The sequence below is a fragment of the Vicia villosa genome, linkage group LG6 (genome assembly GCF_029867415.1).
Source record: "Vicia villosa cultivar HV-30 ecotype Madison, WI linkage group LG6, Vvil1.0, whole genome shotgun sequence".
NCBI lineage: Eukaryota > Viridiplantae > Streptophyta > Magnoliopsida > Fabales > Fabaceae > Vicia > Vicia villosa.
Genome location: NC_081185.1, coordinates 157,195,765 through 157,216,290, shown reverse-complemented (window position 1 = coordinate 157,216,290; position 20,526 = coordinate 157,195,765). Strand labels below are relative to the sequence as shown.

At 34.2% G+C, this 20,526-nt stretch overlaps 1 protein-coding gene across 5 annotated transcripts; it reads right to left on the bottom strand.

The window, feature by feature from the left end:
* Positions 1-9,553: 9,553 nt before the first annotated feature.
* Positions 9,554-19,453, bottom strand: LOC131610737 (uncharacterized). 5 transcript variants are annotated; one of them, XM_058882771.1, is made up of 20 exons: positions 19,239-19,453; positions 18,839-18,880; positions 18,649-18,720; positions 17,951-17,998; positions 17,763-17,804; positions 17,536-17,625; positions 16,184-16,295; positions 16,000-16,045; positions 15,799-15,870; positions 15,510-15,572; positions 15,243-15,397; positions 14,993-15,057; positions 13,060-13,210; positions 12,841-12,946; positions 12,608-12,743; positions 12,031-12,095; positions 11,776-11,940; positions 10,200-10,272; positions 10,042-10,102; positions 9,554-9,948 (listed from the first exon to the last, which is right to left on the bottom strand). In XM_058882771.1, exons 1-19 carry the CDS (start codon positions 19,240-19,242, stop codon positions 10,065-10,067), a joined length of 1,545 nt encoding a protein of 514 aa, XP_058738754.1. In that variant the 5' UTR covers positions 19,243-19,453; the 3' UTR covers positions 9,554-9,948; positions 10,042-10,064. The 5 variants fall into 5 exon arrangements, with proteins under 5 accessions (XP_058738754.1, XP_058738755.1, XP_058738753.1 ...); XM_058882772.1 differs by having other exon boundaries at positions 9,554-9,932; positions 17,763-17,798; XM_058882770.1 differs by having other exon boundaries at positions 9,554-9,932; positions 19,239-19,452.
* Between the last annotated feature and the right edge of the window lie 1,073 nt (positions 19,454-20,526).

Genomic DNA, 20,526 nt, shown 5'->3' with positions numbered 1-20,526 from the left:
AAAATGACAATCTCCAACTCCATAGAAGATTTGAAGTAATTGAAGCAATACATTTGTATAGAAGTGTTTAATTACTTCTGAACATTCAATATTTAAAGGAATTAAAGCTGAAAATTCTCAAGGATATTACTTATTCAATTCTGTAAATGGGTGTAGTCGGCATATCAAATCAGTTATTGGAGAATCTGAGTAGCTAATTTTTTTTTGCATACATGAAAAGTTAGCTATAGATTCCATTTTATTTGGGTCCATATATTGTAAAATAAGGCTTATAATATTGATCTCTATATCTTATAGAACAAGACTCACAATACTGATTTTTTTAACCTCATATTTAGAAAGTAATAAAATGCACTAAATTAATTTGATCTTTATATATTATAGAACAAGACTCATGATGTTTTTTAACCTGTTACTTAGAAAGTAATAAATAGCACTAAATTAACTTAATTGTTTTCTTAAAAATTTGTTATCATACTTATTTAATATACATAAATTATTAAATTATTATATTTAATGTATTTCCCACAACTATTAATAGTCAGTATTCTCACTGTTTAAAGAAATTATCTCGGTAAAGATATTTGATTGTTTTAGATATAAAGTGTTTCTTTTATCTTAAACTTTTAAAAGGTTAGTATTTTGTAAGAAATTAAAAAATTAATATATAATTCTTAATATTACATACTATATGTCTAAATACGCTTAAAACTATTAATTACCATTTATTGTAAAATTGAAGAAAATATATGTTATTAAAATTTTATTGATACTATTACATTTTTTAAACAATAATAAATGTTTAGTGTTTGAATTAATTCAGTTTAAAAAATGGTAATCATGATGATGGATAAAAATTGATCGATATAAAAAAAATCAGATTCCAAAGCTTTTAATTACATTGCAATATATACTTTAACATTTGTTACCATACTTATTTAATATACATAAATTATTAAATTATTATATTTAATGTATTTCCCACAACTATTAATAATCAGTCACTACAAGAAAAGTGTGATATAGCCACTTAAATGTTGCGACGTGATTATCACGTGGCTCAAAAAAGTGAGTTGCGACGTGATAATCACGTCACTATAGGTTTTTATATTAAAAAACTAAAACGAACGTTGGCACATGGGGTGTCTTTAAATATTATTTTTTTAAAAAAGTTGCGAAATGAAAAACACGTCGCAACACTTAAATAAATTAAAAAAATTTGAAAACAGATAAAGTAGTCTGACAAAGGGGGGAATTTCAAATTTTCATTTTTTTTGTTGCAGCGTGTATTTCACGTCGCAACTATTTTTAGTATACCACGCCATATTTAATGTTGAACGTTGACTGACACAATTATTGCTTTAAGAAGTTGCGACGTGATTTTCACTTCGCAACCTAGACACGTGAAAATCACGTCGTTAAACTCTTTATTACATTTGCCAAAAAGCTTCTTCCCCTCCCTCGTTCCAGAACTCTTTCTTCCCCCATTTCTTTCTCTTCTTCCTCATTTCCTCCAACCCTTCTTCCCCATTTTCTCCAACCCTTCTTCCTCATTTTCTCCCAAAATCTCTTCCCCATTCAAGGTAAGTATGAAATCTCTTCGTCATTTTCGTTTTAATTTGTTAATTTTGTTTTAATTTTTATAATTTATTTGTTTGTGTTATAAACTTTTTTTAGGAGTAATATTTGTGATTGAAGATTAGAGGAAGATATTTGAAGATATTTGAAGATTGATAGAGGAAGATAGAGGTAATTTTGGCATTTTATTTTTTTTAGGATTTTTTTTATTGATGAATTAGATTGTAGAAAATTAGGTTTGTAGAAAATTATATTGAAGGTTAAAATTGATGGATGTTAGTTTTGTAGTAAATTAGGTTTGTAGAAAATTAGAGTTGAAAATTAGATTGTAAATTAGAGTAAAAAAATTGATGATTAGAGTTGAAATAGATTGAATATTAAATTTTAATTGAATATTTAATTTTGATGGTTAGAGATGATGAAAAATTGATGAAATATATTAGGTATAATAAGTTTGTATATTTGGTATAATTGAATTTTGATGATTAGAGATCATAAAAATTGATGAACAAAATAGAAATGAAATTAATGTTATTAGAAATGAAATATATTAGGTATATATTTAAAATAAAATACAATGGATTAGAATTATATTTTATATTTCTTAAAAGGAATAATAAGTTTGTTAAGAATAAAATAGTGTGAATTAGTATTTTTTAAACAACATTTTAAATGAAGGTTACTACATATAGTTATTAAAAAATAATATATTATTTTGTTTTAAAAATGTTTATTATAGTGTGAAGTATATTATTTTGTTTTGAAAAATAATATAATAATATTTTGTTTATAGTTGATATAATTAAATGTTTAATTATTTACTTATAGTTGATATAAGTAAATGTTTAATTATTTACTTATAGTTGATATAAGTACATGTTTAATTATTGTTATTAAAAAGAGAATGATTGGATATATGTGCAGTATGGAATATTATTTGTATTATCGTAGTTGGATGTGCGATAGAGTGGAACCAGGAAGACGTGCACTTAAACCCAATTTTATAGAAGGAGTTAACGGGTTTATCACGTGGGCGTTTTGCTCAAGAATGTTGTCGAAGCGAATGAGGAGTTAGGTGTCCCTGTCTTAAATGTGAATGTAGACCTATAATTAGTGACCCAGATGAAGTGGTCAGGCATTTGTATAGAAGGGGTTTCATGGAAAATTATTGGGTCTGGACGTTTAATGGTGAAAAATTGCCGAGTAACGTACCAGAGACTAGTAGTACGCATGCTTCAAGTAGTCGTCCGTCAATGGAATATGAGGAAAGACCGCCTATTGAATATGAGGAAAACTTTAATCAGATCGGTGACATGGTTGAGGATGCTTTTGGTGTGAATGTGACCTATGATCAACCTGAAGATTGTGATGGGGAAGAGATGCCGAACGAAGAAGCGCAGAGATTTTATCAATTGTTGAATGAGATGAATACACCGTTGTTTGACGGTTCGTCTGACTCCAAGTTATCAATGTGTGTGAGATTATTGGCCGCCAAGTCAAATTGGAATGTTCCTGATCAGTGTTTGGAATTCTTTGTAAAAATTATGTTGGACTCAACTGCAATGAAAGACAATTTACCTACAACATTTTATGAAGCAAAGAAGTTGGTGTCGAAGTTGGGCTTAAGAGTAAGAAAGATTGATTGTTGCATTAATGGTTGTATGTTGTTTTATGACAATGAGTTTGGTACTCAGGATGGATTGTTGGAGGAATGCAAATTTTGTATGAGTCCAAGATATAAAGTTCGCAGTAGAGCCATTAACACTAATCAAGACCGTGTAGCAGAAAAGTCCATGTCTTATCTTCCGATAATTCCAAGGTTAAAAAGAATGTTTGCTTCAATGCACAGTGCAAGTCAGATAACATGGCATCATACAAACAAAACAAGTCCAGACACTATGCGGCATCCATCTGATGGCGAGGCATGGAAACACTTTGATCGAATACATCCTGATTTTGCCGCAGAACCTAGAAATGTCAGGCTTGGATTATGCTCAGATGGTTTTGCTCCTTATGTTCAAGCGTCGGGAAGTGCGTATTCTTGTTGGCCAGTTATTGTAACCCCTTACAACCTTCCTCCCGAGATGTGCATGACAAAACCATATATGTTTTTGACGTGCGTCATTCCAGGACCTTCGAGTCCAAAAGCCGGAATTGATGTGTATTTACAACCTTTAATTGATGATTTGAAGAGGTTGTGGATTGGTGGAGAATGGACTTATGATATATCACGTAAACAAAATTTTACTATGCGAGCTGCCTTTATGTGGACCATCAACGACTTTCCAGCATATGGCATGTTGTCTGGTTGGGGTACACATGGCAGAATGGGTTGCCCGCATTGTATGAAAGAGACGAAGGCGTTTACGTTGGATAAAGGGGGGAAAAGCTCGTGGTTTGACTGTCACCGCAGATTTCTACCAAAAAATCATCCGTATAGAAAGAACAAGACAAATTTCATAAAAGACAAACAGGTAACAGATATGCCTCCGCCCCGATTGTCACCAGGTGTTGTATGGGATAAAGTTTGTGGGCTACCAAAAATTACAGATACTGGAAAGGCATGTAGAATTGAAGGATATGGGGTCGATCACAATTGGACAAAGAGAAGTATATTTTGGGATCTTCCATATTGGAAAGATAATTTGTTGCGCCATAATCTAGATGTTATGCATATTGAGAAGAATTTTTTTGATAATGTATTTAACACTGTGATGGATGTTAAAGACAAGACGAAAGATAATGAGAAGGCTAGACATGACATGGAAAAATGGTGCAATCGAAAAGAGTTGGAGTTGAAGCCTCAACCAAATGGGAAATTATTGAAACCGAAGGCTTGTTTCAGTCTGACCTCCCAAGAAGGTAAAGCGGTTTGTCGATGGTTAAAAGAATTGAGAATGCCCGACGGCTATTCTTCAAATTTAGTAGGGTGTGCCGACGCCAACACTGGGAAGTTGCATGGTATGAAAAGTCATGATTGCCATGTTTTTATGGAACGATTGCTACCAATTGCATTTGGTTCTCTACCTAAACATGTGCTTAATCCACTGACCGAAATTAGTCAATTTTTCAGAGATATTTGTGCTTCAGCTTTAAAAGTAGATGACGTCATTAAGTTGGATCGAAATATTCCAGTCATTCTATGCAAGTTGGAACAAGTATTTTCGCCTGGTTTTTTTGACTCCATGGAACATTTACCTGTGCATCTCGCCTATGAAGCTTATCTTGGAGGACTTGTTCAATATAGGTGGATGTATCCGTTTGAAAGGTTCATGGGTGATTCAAAACGATCAGTAAAAAATAAGGCTAGAGTTGAAGGATCGATATGTGCACATTACTTGCATCGAGAAACATCACATTTTTGCAGTCACTATTTCAAGCATTTGATGTTAACTCCAAGAATCATTCGAAATCCTGTCAATGTTAGTGAAAGGAGTCAATTCACTTTATCGGTCTTCGGGCTTCCAGGCCGTCCATCTGGAAAAAAGGGTGTGCATTGATTGACCCAACAAGAAATGCAATTTGCCCATGTTCATGTCTTGATCAACTGCGTTGAAGTTAAACCATTTCTTGAGTAAGTATACATACCCCTAACTGTTAATTTTCTTTACAATCATAAAACTCATTACTCTGAAACTTATAATGTGTTTCTTTTTAGGGAATTCAACAACACCTATTTTCATACTACCGGTGTACAATCAACATCTGGTGTCATCCATGCTCAATTCCCAGCATGGTTTAAGGAGAGAATGTATAGCATTGTTGCACCGACTCCCGAAATACTCCATTTGAGAAACTTGTCTCAAGGCCCTATTCAAAGCGCAAATGAATGGCACACATACTTCGTGAATGGATATAAATTTCACACTCATACATGGACTGAAGGGAAAAAGACCATAAACAGTGGTGTTTTTGTGAAAGGAGTTACAGATGGTGGTGAAGATGACTTCTATGGTTTTGTCAAACATATCTATGAGTTGGTGTACACTTACTTGGACTCGGAAAATAAAGTTGTATTGTTTTATTGTGAATGGTATGATCCAACTAGAGGCACAAAAATAGATAGGACATATGGTACTGTTGAGATTCAAATGGACCGGAGGTACAAAGAGTATGACCCTTTCATAATGTCACATATTGTTAGGCAAGTTTACTATGTTCCTTATCCTTCATTTGTGCCACGTAAACGAGGGTGGTGTGTTGTCATAAAAACAAAACCAATGTCCCCATCCTTCCGACAGACCGGAGGATTTGGTTTTCCACCTCCCACACAGACTAGTCCCTCATCTTTCCAGCAGACTGGAGGATCTAGTTTTCCACCTCCCACACAGACTGGTCCCACCCCACATCCCCCACATGTGCCCCCACAGGATGATGATCAGGCGGAGGATGAGACTGCGGATGATCAGTTGGATGGGAGCGATCTTCGAGGGGATGATGATCCGAGTCAGATTCATATCATTGACGGGAGATTTTTTATTAGGCCCGAAGGAAACTCGTAAGTTTCTTATTTATCAATTTTTATTTAAGTATACGTTTCCATTTTTTATAACTTTATAATTAATGTTAATTCAATTAATGTTGTTTAGATTCACGCCGAGTCGGACTGCTGCCAAAGTTATAAGTTATATAATTCAGCAGAATTATAAAAAGCTTACAAAGACTTTTAAAGATGTTAAGGGCGATGATAGAGATCATTGGTTTGCGAAATTTCAGGTATACTTAATTTATTGTTTAAGTTATTGTTATTTAAATAACTTTTTCACTACAATTATCTAACTTTTATTTTATCTACTTTTAATGCAGGAAAAATGTGTGTGGGAACCAATGAAAGAGAGACAGATTAAAAAAAATTATTATGGCAGAACTGCAAGATGACTTTCTGACATGCTACGACGTGTTAGAAAGCGTTGGGAACTTCATGGCATCCGTCCTAGTTGGATAGGAGAAGAAATCTTTCGGGAACTTCTTAAATATTGGGAGAGTGATGAGTTTGCGGCCAAATCTGAAAATGCAAAGAAGATGAGAGCATCTGAAAAGGGTGGTTGCCTTAATGCTGTTGGAAGTATAAGCACTACTGAGCATGTTCGTCGCATGGTAATAATTATTACCACTTCTCAAAGTTATAATTTCAATTAATAATTGATATTATTAATTATAGTTTATTTTGTTATTTAGACTAAGGAATTAAATAGACCTCCACTTATGACCGAGCTGGTTGCGAGGACTCGGAAAAAGAAAACAGGAGCTTTTGTTGACAGTCGTACACAAAAAGCTATGGTAAGTTATTTAAGCTATCGGTATTATTTTTTAAGCTATCTGTATTATTTGGTTAAGCTATCGGTATTATATTTGGTTAAGTTATCGGTATTATTTGGTTAAGTTGGGTATTATATTTGGTTAAGTTATCGGTATTATATTTGGTTAAGCTATCGGTATTATTTGGTTAAGTTGAGTATTATATTTGGTTAAGCTATCCGTATTATATTTGGTTAAGCTATCGGTATTATTTGGTTAAAGTTGGGTATTATATTTGGTTAAGCTATCCGTATTATATTTGGTTAAGCTATCCGTATTATATTTGGTTAAGCTATCGGTATTATTTGGTTAAAGTTGGGTATTATATTTGGTTAAGCTATCCGTATTATATTTGGTTAAGCTATCGGTATTTCTTTAAGCGATGAATTGTGATGTATTTGGTGGTGATTGTGAAGTGCCGATAAAGTGTTGATATATATGAATCAAATTGGTGATCAAAGTTAGAATGTATGTGTTATAATGTATGAGTTAAATCGGGATTATTATTCTGATTTATTAATTAATTCCGACAGGTAGAATGTATGTGTTATAATGTATGAATTAAATCGGTATTATTATTCTGATTTATTAATTAATTCTGACAGGTAGAATGTATGTGTTATAATTTTCATGTGGCATGTGACATGTTGTGGCGTGAAAATCATGTGGCAACTAAATTTGTGGCGTGAAATTCATGTGGCAACTAAATTATATTTAACTTTTTTTTGTATGTGTAGGATGATTATCAGGCATTGCTTGTACAATTTCTGACTGCTAATCCTCAGTATACTCCAAGACCGGGAGAGCCGCTTCATCCAGATGTAGATTTTTATCTTTGGAGTAAAGTCATTGGCGGCAAGGGGCCTAACGGGTGTTTTTTTGGTGGTGGAAATTTGGCAGGCACCTTGAGATCTGATGATAGAACTCTATATCAAAGAGTGGCATGCCTACTTCATCTACCTATCAGGGGTACCCTCCTTTGTCACAGTAGGCTGACGAAGGCGGAAGCTCAGGAGATGCTGATTGTTGAGTTGGGGGCTGATCCCGATGATGCCCTTGAGGAGGTGGAGAGGACACGAGGGGCCCACGTCAGGTTTAGGTTCCTGCAGAGACAATATGATGCAGAGCTCACTGCGTCACACCAAAGTCATCACAACCGTCCAAATCAATCAAACAGTTGTCCACACAGTACGCCACGTCTCTCGTAGATGATTTTAATTGCTCTGGTTATACAAAAGAAAAAGAGTGTTATTTAAATTCATTCTCATTCTTACATCACTTTTTATTCTCTCACTAACTTGTATGTTGGAGTGTTAATATTGCATGTCTACCTCCTTCCCGTCGCATTAGAAGTTTCCATCGTGACAAAATCTTATTTCACTATTTATCGAACAATTCTAATTTCACAACGAATAAGTATGGAAGAAGAGTAGTTAAATGATAATAATTACATATGAAGAGGATGGTATATTTGACAATGTCAAAAAAATAAAATTGTTAAAACACTTTTAAAAATAAAAACTCGTAGAAGTTGCATACAATCTATATAAATTTTGTCATTAAAATTATGTAATTTTATGAATATTTCTAGTATTTTTCTTTGTTCAAAATTCATTATATTTTAACCCGTCAAAAGAAATTTTTGGAATTTTCAATGAATACGGACTAATTTTAACTATTGTGATTTTCCAATCTTGAGAGATTAAAATACATTTTAAAATGAACCCTTAATTTAACTATAATAGAATGTTTAACGAAAGCCAGTTTTTTTTGCTATATGCACTCTGATTCTTAGGGGAAGGGGTCCTAGTAATTTAGAGTTCGTGTCGAGAAATTATAGCCACTTTAGAAGAGTTAAAATTAATCCTTAAATTGAACCTAGAGATTTAGAATTAATTTTATTATATTTAATTACTACTCCCTGCGTTCCTTTTTAAGTGTCGTTTTAGAAGATTTTTTTTTCCTATTTAAGTGTCATTTTATAATTTAATTTTATAATTTGTCAATTATACCCTTATTTTCTCAATAACTTCATCATATTCTTCAATTAGTTATTAGAAAGAGTGTATGGATATAATAGGAAAAGTAACTTTAATAATCTACTATCTTGGTCGAAGAACTTTATGCAGAGAAGTATTTGAGTGTAATTATTTTAGTTATAAAGTTAATCACTGCATTATTTAATTCATTATTAAATCAATATATCTAAATATAATAGGGACTGTTGGCTATTTAATAGTGCTTTCTTATTTAATACATAATTATAAAAGAAGTGCATTGTAAAATAATTTCACAGTCATCCAATTGAAATTCATCCATCATTCATATCACATTACTTTTTTAAAATAACAGTTCGACTTGATACTTAATATGATCGTGATTGATGGACAGTTATTTTACACTATCAGCATATTTTTTTTCTCGTTAAAATAACAAATCAATTTATCACAATATCACTTTTAAATAATTGGGACTGTTGGTTATTTAGTAGTGCTTTCATATAAGCATTTTCAAATGAGTTTCACATAATGGGGAATGTTACTAAAAAAATTGGGGAACATGCCTCAATTACTCTAATAACTCAACGACATGTTTCACTAATAAAATTCAAGCACATTGAATTTTGGGTATATTAGCTCATTATCGTCGAAAGAAAAAGATTAATCCAACTAGAAAATTTTCAACTCAGCAAAATTCCATTAGGTTTACTCAGTAATAATAATATAGTAAAAAAAATCATTTACCAAACATCAAATAAAACCTGCCCCAGTCAACTATGACTAGAAAACTTGTTTGATAAATAAAACGTGTTCGATTAATCGAGTGGATCGATTCAAAACAATCCATTTCAATTATACATCACATGCAGTATGGTTGGAAGCCGCCAACAGTATAATACTGAAGCAACCAGGCCTTGCACATGGGCACCAGCTGCAACAAATAACTCTTCATTGAGTACTGCCCCAAGATAAAGCAAAAGAAATTCCGAAATGAAATTGATATATGGCAAACTTAATGCTGTCAAATATGCCCCAATGCCGCCACTCTATTTGTCTCTGCAGGAATGTCATCCTATCCATGATTAGTCACAGTTAATTTGAAAAAACAAAGGCAAGAACCAAAAGGCAAGGACAGGTCAACAATGCATATGAAATGTTTTTTTACCTCAGGTCAAAAATTTTACAATCTCACATATCAGTGATTTTTCCCACAGCAACAGTTTTTCCTGTAGGAAAAGAGCATGTCAATGATGTGATACAGTTTGAACACGCTTAAGTATCATAAACACATTTGCAAGTAGAACAATCCGTCTTAATCCTTACCTTCAGTACGAAGAGTAAACCTCCCTAGTTGTGGATAATCAGAGAACTTCTCAACGCATATCAAGTTACTAACCTGCAAGCATGTCATCAAAACAAGATGAAAATAAGCTTATAAAAAAAATCAAATGTTAACGTCTACCTCAATAACACTTGTTTTAAAGAGTCAAAAATAAAGATGAAAATCAAACTTTTTAAGACCAACATTCTGTTCATTAAATACTGTTTATCTTTTGATTTCTTAACAAACGCCCTTCCCTTGGGGGGCACTAACTAACAAGGCCTAGATGAAAAACAAAAAAATCAACCGAGCATCAGCAATGAATGCATCTCTCTTCAAGACTATTCTGCACATTTCAAGATAATGTAACAGCCTTATCATAGCCCTGGTAAGTCCATCTACAATAATGTAATCAAAAGGGAAGCCTGGGGTAACAAATGCACTATGCACAAGTTCGAGGACAGGGTCAAAACCAGTGAGTTCATGGAAGACAGACTCATGACAGAGGAAGATGATGAAGGCGATGATTGCAACCATGACTCAATAGTTGGTCTTGTTTTTCACAGTTTGTGTATGCCAGATTGATGAAACCTAGGTTGCAATCTTCTGGATGAAAGCTCATAGGAATGGCTGGATTCACGGAGAAATGGTAGATAGTGTCTCTTCAGTGCATGTTCGACCTGTTTCCAAACTAAGATCATGTCATCCAATTTCTCCAAGATGACAAAGGAGAAGGTGATTGGCACATACGGCGCCAGAAAAGAGTGTGGTGGTGGTCGGCTCATAATAGTCAGCAACGAAGAAGGATCCACGAGCAAAAGAGGATAGGTCAGAAGCCATGGGTGAACCTCAAGTATCGGATTTAACATCATACTAAAGAGTGTAAAGAAGAAAACAAAAACTTGTTTTGAGCCCCCGCATTGGATAGTCATTATAAAATGTTATAAAGACTGGGAGACACTTGCCCTAGAAGCTAGCATTTAGGGTTGAATTAGACCCTAACTCAAATTCTATGATGGAAAGATAGTTTATCCTAGATCCATTGGGCCACCAGCAGATGTCAAATTTTGCATAACTCATGCTCCAGATGTCAGCCCTGGCTGCAAGAGCCTCACATTGATTAGATAATGATATGACCTAAATAGAGGTTATAAGTGAGGAGCAACCTTCACCCCATGAGCTAGCTCTTCAGAGGAGCCCAAGCCCAAATACAAAGAGGAATTATTTCATTATATCAATATTAACCGCACATGTTTAAGCTTGTCACAATATTCTAAAGTGACAGAAGAATACTAACTAACAATTAATGTGACTGACATGATTATCACAAGTAACTGAATTTAGGGTTTAAGACTGCAGTAGCAGTATTCTGGGGCATAGCCCATGAGTATAGCAGGTGTTTATACTCCTTTAAGAGGCTAACTGAGATACCTAAACAAGTGCCCTCTGGATTACATGATGACAATAGCAACAATTGCTTTTTATTTATATTGTCCACCAATTTCAAGTCAACAAAAGATTGTCAACCAATAAAAAATATGAAAATTAGCTTCCACATTTGTGATGTAAAAAATGCACCTGAACACGGCATAATACAACAGCGCCATTCTTTACAAAGAGAACTTTCTTTTTCATGGGCTTCCTTGTCTTTGGATCAATTTGATGCAATAGTTCAACAATCTCACATTCCTCAACTACAGAGTGGACGTGCAGAACAGCCTTGTATCCAGCAGTAAAAATAGCCTGCAAATTTTATGTAAAGATGTTAATTTCGTTGACAATTCATAGAAACTGCTTCTAACTTCCAATATGCTGAAAAGAGGGGCTACACACATTGTCCAATAATTCAAGTATTGCCAACTGAGCAACAAACTCGGTAACTGCTGGTATTGGTTTTGCTGCAAAAGGGGGGAAACAAAAACTGCATAAGAAACCACCATATAACAAATGGATCTCAGCATAATTGAAATAGATTGCAATATATAATGGACTATAACTAGAACCACATTTATCATGGGAAAAGATCTATCACCATCAGGAACTGTTACGATCAAGTCAAAGTTTTCAACCTACTACAGTTTTTGGATGAGTTTCAAACCAAACAAAACAAAAACAATACAATTTGCAACTGCTTGAAATGGGAACTGTGAGGTCTAGTATATTAGTTTGGCAAAATCTCATGGCATGGCTACACTTTTCATACAAGAACAGGAAGAAATGAAATACTACCAAAATAAACTAGCTTTAAAACAATGCATCAAAATGGTTTGTTAATTATAATTTCTAAAACACATTATCAATAAACCCTAAACCCTAGTAATATCTTCTAAAATGTACTGTTACCGTGAATCCTGTGAAGCTTCTTTCAAGTCCGGCAACATTAAATAAACGGAAGAAAAGAAATCCTTACCAACACTACAAAGGACGAACCCAGATGATATGTCTTCTTCTTCAACACCAGACAATCGAACCCGTAAATTTTCACCAGGTCCGGCACGTTTAACCCGATTCTCATCAATATATACAGCAACAACTTTAACATGATCCTACAAAATAATGTGCAGTTGTTGCCTAGTTCATTAAAGAAGTAAAGGAAGAAGAGAAAACAGAAGGACAAAGCTCACAACACCCTATAAACACTACCTTATTTGGCATGACGAAAAGGGAATCTCCCTCCCGAATAGTCCCAGATTCAACTTTCCCCATAGTAACAGTTCCCATGTCTTTGAACTTGTCAATTATAGGCATCCTGCAAATGTCAGAAGTTCAATCTTTGCAAAACAAAATGTTGAGGTTTAAAAACAGAATTGCTGAACCACTAGGAAGGTAAAGAAAGCAATAAAAGGCTTAGAAATGCAATACCTGAAAGGATTTTTGGGATCTCCCATAGGAACATCGATACTATCAAGGGCTTCAAATAAGCAAGGCCCGTCCCACCATGAACAAGTGCTTTTATCCATTCTAGTTTTTAAGTTAAAACCCATGAGCCCCGATATTGGTAAAAACGAGACATCTGTTAAATAAAATCTAGGTTGTTAATCTCGGATAGCGGCACGTAGCACCAAACTCCTTAAAATGCTAGAGCGGCATAGCAAATAGTGGGATGACCGCTATTGTGAAGACTAAAAAACAATGTACATGGTAAACATAAATTCCAACAACATACATAAATACTTAAAAATAAAAATTGCAACATCACATATCCCATCAAAATCAATTTATCAAAGTATTCCTGCTCAACATTATCATCCTCCTCGTTGATATTAACCCCTGACATTGACGCATCAGATGCGTCTTGCTTTTTATAATAACTCCCTTGCAGTATTTGTTGGTGTTACCCTTGCAATGACAGAGGATGATGATGCTATGGTTATCAAAAGCAAAACAAGGCAAGGCAAACATAACACAGGTTGTAGGAGTGAGACAGAGTAAGGAGAAGAGGCGAAGCAGAACAAAGAATCAAAAGAGAATGGTGGAGCAGAGGAAAACAATGAAGAAGCAGAGGGAACGCTGAAGAAATAGATGAAAACAACGAAGAATGCAGAAGACGCAGAAAGATATCACAGGGGAGAAGGCAAGGGAGAACGACGTAGAAAAAGAAGAAAAAAAACGGTGGAACTAAAGAAGCATAACACGTGGGGGGTTAAAAGTTATACCAATAACAGGGTGGGAATCATACCCTTAAAAATTAAAAATTATGATTCAAAATATTAAGGCTTACGATTTTGCTCAAATTTGAGAATAGTAGCCATTAAACCTCGATGGCACGGCTATTGCGCCGCCATAGTGCCGCTACAATAGCGCTTTTGGCGGCAGCTATGACCGCTATCGTTAATAGTGCTTCGCAGACCAATAGTATGGCGGTGAGGGGCCGTGCCGCTGCGCTGCAATAGCGGTGCTATAGTGTGCTTTTGACAACCTAGAATAAAATAATACTAAAATAACTCCATTTTCATAATCCATTAAACTGGTAAAGACATTCCCAAAATATGAAATTATTGGTAGGAAATGATTTTCAAAAAGAGACACTCTGACCATTTTATAATTTTTTTCAAATCCCACACAATAACTTGCAGAGCAGGACAATAATAGCCTCTGCACGACCTAAATAACCTCAAATCTCAATCCTAAACTTCCTTAAAGTAAACAAAGCTTCTATTCATTCCCATATAATAGGTTAATAACATGCCTTCATTCATCCCTTGCGAACTCAATACCCACATCTCAGTGCACAAAGAAACCACAAACCTTTCAACCATCTTCAACATGTCTCGAGCTCCAGAGCATCCAGCAAGATCCAACATTCCCCACCTCGTATCCACCAAGATCCAACATTCCCCACCTTGCTAGATGAGAATAGAAATTCTTAAGAGGGATCTATGGTAGACAGTTTTTCATCCCCGTCATGTTCATAAATAATTATATAAAGCGTGTTCCCAGTGTTAAAGCAACATAACCCACCTACAATTCATTCATCCCTTAAGAACTCAATACCCACATCTCAGTGCACAAAGATATTACAAACTTTTCCATCATCTTCAACAAGTCTCAAGCTCCAGAGCATCCAGCAAGGTACAACATTCCCCACCACACTAGACGAGAATAGGAAATTCTTAAGAGTGAACTATGGTAGACAGTTTGTCACCCCAGTCATGTTCATAAATCATAATTATATTAAGCATGTTCCCGCCCATTGTTTATGATGCATTTACACCAGCATCCAGAAAAAGAACAATCAAATAAACAAGCAAAATAAAGTTCCCACATTCTAGGGCAAATAAAAGGCAGAAGATACCTTTCTTTACATTGTATCCTGATTGCTTTAGAAATGGAATCATCTTTGACTCGATTTCATCATACCTAATGGAACACCACCAGTAAGATATCTCATTACAATTATGTATTATATATATATATATATATATATATATATATATATATATATATATATATATATATATATATATATATATATATAGAGAGAGAGAGAGAGAGAGAGAGAGAGAGAGAGAGAGAGAGAGAGATAGAGAGAGAGAGAGAGGAACCTTTCTTTTTCCCAGTTTACTGTAGGATCGTCCATTTTATTGACAACCACGAGCAGCTTAGTCACACCCAATGTTTTTGCAAGCTGGACATGTTCACGAGTTTGTCCACCTCTCTCATATCCAGTTTCAAACTCTCCCTTCCGGGCAGAAATTACCTGATTGATGAGCATAGAACATGGAAAGGAAAAGATAAACATATCATCAAATGTTTGTGAAGAGCATATGCTGAAGAACAAGAAACAGAATAACTGTTACATATCAACTTACCAACACTCCAATGTCAGCTTGAGATGCACCACTGATCATATTAGGAACATAGCTCTTGTGGCCCTGCATAACAATGTAATTTAATGTCATATCATATGTTTACCACAGAAGCATAAAATGATACTATTTTCAATTAAAGATATGACAATTAAGTCAAGGGCTGACATTTAGTCAGAAAGTTTGCTGAATAATCAATCAAAAAGGGGAAACTATTATTACTCTAGAAGAATATGCATGACAAAGACACAGAAAACTGGTCTGAAGAGAATCAAGCAATACATATACTCACAGGTGCATCCAAAATGGTGAACCTCGTTGTCTCTGTCTCAAAGTGTGCTCTTCCAACTTCAACTGTCTTTCCCTGTAATTATCACAACTTTACTCTTACTATTAATCCTAACCAAATTCATATATGATTAACAAGCAAAAATGAAGATCTGCATTTAAAATGGATAAAACAATTAAATGCTATCAGCAAATTTATTCATACCTTTGCTCTCTCCTCCTCGTTTGTGTCCATAATATAAGCCATGTACCTAGCATATAAATTTAAATCATTAAGCAAAGCAGCAAACAAATGATAAGGCGCAAAGCAGCAAACAAATCATGAGGCAGCAAGGCAGCATTGGGATCGTAGAACAATTTCAATAAAGAAACAAAGTAAATGAGCTAACCAGCTTTCTCTACTTTTGTCCTTAGCTTCTTTCTCATATTTTTGGATGGTTCGATCATCAACCTGACCACTGAGGAAAAGTATCTGGCCTCCAGTTGTAGACTTGCCAGCGTCTAGAGCAAGATGAACAAGAAAAAATCACCGCTAGAACAAAATTATTCTGAATGAACACGGGAACATATAGACAATGCAAGAAAGATCACTTTTAAAATATGTTTAAGACTCATACTACTTAAACAGCAGACGAAATGTAGATAAATCCCAAGATAAATGTATCGCCGTGTGAAAAAAGAAAGTAACAAGGAGTTCCTATATTAGACAAATGGGATATGGGAGACTAACTAATTACAACTTACACCAGAAATAGGCTTTTGAATTCTTGATAAATATAGGCAATGCAAGAAAGGTAGCTTATAAAATCTGTTACCCATACTACTTAAACAGCGAATGAAATTTAGATTAATCCTGAGATATACGTATTGTCATGTGAAAAAAGAAAGTAACAGGAACTTAGTTCTTATATTAGATAAATAGGAGATGGGAGACTAGCTTCTTACAACTTACACCAATATAAGCTCTAGATTGTTGAAAACAAAAACAAACAGGAATGAAAGAAAAAAAATAACAATTTTAGATTAGGACTCAATCCCTACCACCATCACCCCACCACCCCAATACATCTTATTTACGCAGTTCTCTCCCCATGCCCTCTTCTACAATTTATTTCCAAACTGAATTCACACCTCCCTGACTTGTCTCCCCTGCTGCCACATGTCTAGGCATTTACAACCAATCCTACATGCATATTCTCTTCCACCTCACCACCTCCCTTACTAGCACACGTTTTTTATTTTCCCTGACATGTTTAATGAGTGCATACCTATTCAAAACAAGTTTAGTCTGTGTTTAGATTGGCTTAGTTTATTTCCTAACCATCATAAAAAAACCGATTATCCTCCCAAATTAATCAAACAAAACAAGTTACAAGGCATATACAGATTACATGACAATCGCCACATGGATAACAAGTGAGGAGTGAAACCTCATCATCCAGGTCAAGAATACATTCATTTCTTCTGTGTTGAAAATAAAATAAAAAAATCCAAAGGGAAGTAACCAGTAAAAAAAGCAACAAGGGTAACCCCTCTAGTAGCCCATGACCAACATCTAAAATTCATTTGATATGCAGTTGAATCAATGGACATTCAATCCTATGATGCACAGATGATATACATGAAAGACCATAATCTTGATCAATTGAATAGAGATTAAAGCTGAATAAAAGACAAAAAGGAACCCTGGTAGTAACCTATATATACAGGAAAAGCAACCATGGGGAATTCATCAACTTACCAACATGCCCAATAAACACAACATTCAAGTGCCTTTTCTCCATCTGCTCAACTTCTTCATCTTGAACAGGAGGAATTTCCTTATCTTTTGCTACAAATCAAAGTCATGGAATGAGGACATGAATTTACATTGATATCTTAATTGGCATTGAGTTGTCTTATTTTAAAACAGCAATCTAAATGTACAACACGTATGTTGGACATACTTGAAAACTAAATTTACAATACCTTTTGGCTCGACCTCAACAGCCTGATTTTCCTTATCTTTTGCTACAAATAAAAGGTCACGGAGTGAGGACATGAAAATAGACATTGATATCATAATTGGCATTGAGTTGACTAATTTCAAAACAGCAACCTAAATGTACAATACATATGTTATGATATGACATACTAGAAAACTAAATTTTCAATACCTTTTGGCTCGACCTCAACAGCCTGAGCCTGAACCTCCTGCTTTGGATCTGAAACAGACAAATTGAAATTCCTCATATGATGCTCTAAATCTCCCTCATTAAGTTATGTAAACAAATAACATAGGCAGCAAACAACCAATAAAACAATCAACAATGAACAGAAAGAAATAATGAATTATTCATTGCTAGAAGAAACAAATGAGCTTGCATATATGAACTTAAAAACAATAGGAATAATAGGCAAGCAAGCTCTCTAGTTCTGTTAAAGCAAACAGACACTACACAACTGAAGAAAACGGAGGGAAAAGAGGAATGCATATGTTTCCCACTTGTAGAATATCTTTTAAGAGTCCTGTTTTCAACTGTTGACAATAAAGTTCTAAATCAAAACCAACTCTCTGAACATTTGAGAAATAAAAAGTGATTGTGTTTAGGGGAAATGAAAGTTACTGCTGCACGAAATATTTACCCATGCATGTAAGAAACAGAAAAAGGTTGATGTCAAAAGAAATTGGCAACGACATTATGGTAATACTTTAAACAAAATCCAAAATAAGAAAAAGAAAAAAGAATAATGAAGTATAATGACGCCACAAATTTGATGCTAATGAGATCTACTTTCACAGAAAATGTAAACATGTTAACATGAAATGGAAAGCACAAAAAAACACAAAAGCAACCACTTCCCGACAACAAACCTTCGTCCATCTTATCTAAATTATCAACATCTGGCTTCTCTTCTTCTGGATTTACCACCCCGTTAACATCTTCTGCTTTACCATAATCAAGATTGGATAGAAAAATTAAAGAAGACATACACATCCATCCATAGATAATAAGTAAACAAATAAACAAAAACGCAAAAAAAGAACTTAGTCTAAAGATTACCTGCTGAGTCAAGCTGTAAAGATCGAATGTCCTCTTCGATATCTACCATTCAAACAAAACAAACATAAAACATTAATGATAAAGACCATCAATACACAAAAATAATTATAATTATAAAATCAAGCCATAGCCCCAATACATGCAAAATCAGCAAACTGTTGCAACTCACAATAAGGTTATAAAATTGAACTACAAGTAGAGCAATTCAACATGCAATTGAATCAGTATGAACTATTAACACAGTCGAGTAATTATTTAACACATAATCATTGGAAATCAAGCAGAGATGAAACAAAAAGCAAGGCGATTGATGAAAAAATTGGAAACGTACAGATCTAACCTAAATATGAGAGATTAAGATGAAACAGTAGCGAAATAGAGAAGATGATGATAAACGTACCCATGGTGATGGAAAAAGGAAGAATGAGAATCTGAAGAGGTAGAGGTAGTAGTGCAGTGCGAGGGTTTCGGTTTCGTCGAGCAGGAACGAAGTAAAGAGGCGTATGATGATGGAAAAGGGAAGAATGAGAATCTGAAGAGGTAGTAATGCACTGCGGTTTGCGAGCGAGGGTTCGAGCACCAAGTAGAGAGGCGTGCGTGAGGGTTTTTTCTTATTTAAAGTTAGACAGAAAAACATAAACCAATTACTATCGTTGTGTTTAAGTTACTTGTGTCACATGTGTAACTATTACCCTAGTAACAAACTTAGGTTTTGGTTTGGTACGCTTTTGATTATTTAATATATTTATTTTAAATAAAAAACAAAGTTTGAATCAAAATTTTTAGATTATAAATATTATTTTTTTTATATAAAAATATTTAGATCAATAATTAATTTTTTCCCGTATATAAGTATTATTTATGTTTAGGTATTATTTAGAAAAATATCTGGATCAATAGTAAATTTTTGTATATAAAAATATTTAAATTAATAATAGATTTTTCTTTCGTATACCTTTTTTGAATTAAATTTTTTGGATCACAAATACCATTTTTCATATATAGAAATTTTTAGATCATTAATAGATTTTTCCCGTATACAAGTATTATTTATGTTTAGGTATTGTTTACAAAAATATCTGAATTAATTGTAAATTTTCGTATATAAAAATATTTAGACCGATAATAATTTTTTTCTCGTATATTTTTTTGAAGAAAATTTAAAGTTAGACAGAAAAACATATGCACCAGAAATGTTTAATAATCAACCAATTACTATCATTGTTTTTAGGGTTAAATATATAAACCTCCCTTAAATGTTAGCGAGTTTCCATTTTAGAACCTGGTAATATTTTTTTTTTAATCGCCCCCTTAAATTTTGTAGATTCCCTCACTAGACCCCCCCTGTTGGCCAGATGTCATGGAATCTTTTGCCACACTTGCCACGAAAGCATTATTAATACACATGTGTATTTATTTTTTATTTAATGTTTGATTAGTGGGTATATTACAATTTGTTTCTCTCAAATACCCCCTTATCACATTTAGGGTTTTCATCACTGAGAGAACAATGGCGAAGAAGAGCAAGAAAAATCGCAGTCAGGGCAATGTTCAGGAAGAAGCTCACGCGAAATCTCAGGAAGAAGCTCACGCGAAATCTCAGTAATCGGAGCATTTCAATGTGATGTTTCACCATGGTGGGGAGTTCGTGAGGGTTGCTGACGAAGAAATCATCTACAGATGAGGTG

Coding starts and splice junctions, on each gene's coding strand:
- LOC131610737 (XM_058882771.1), bottom strand. Junction 17,999..18,648: donor TTTAGATAAGATGGACGAAG/GTTTGTTGTCGG, acceptor TGTCTGTTTCAG/ATCCAAAGCAGGAGGTTCAG. Junction 12,744..12,840: donor TTTTCGTCATGCCAAATAAG/GTAGTGTTTATA, acceptor ATTATTTTGTAG/GATCATGTTAAAGTTGTTGC.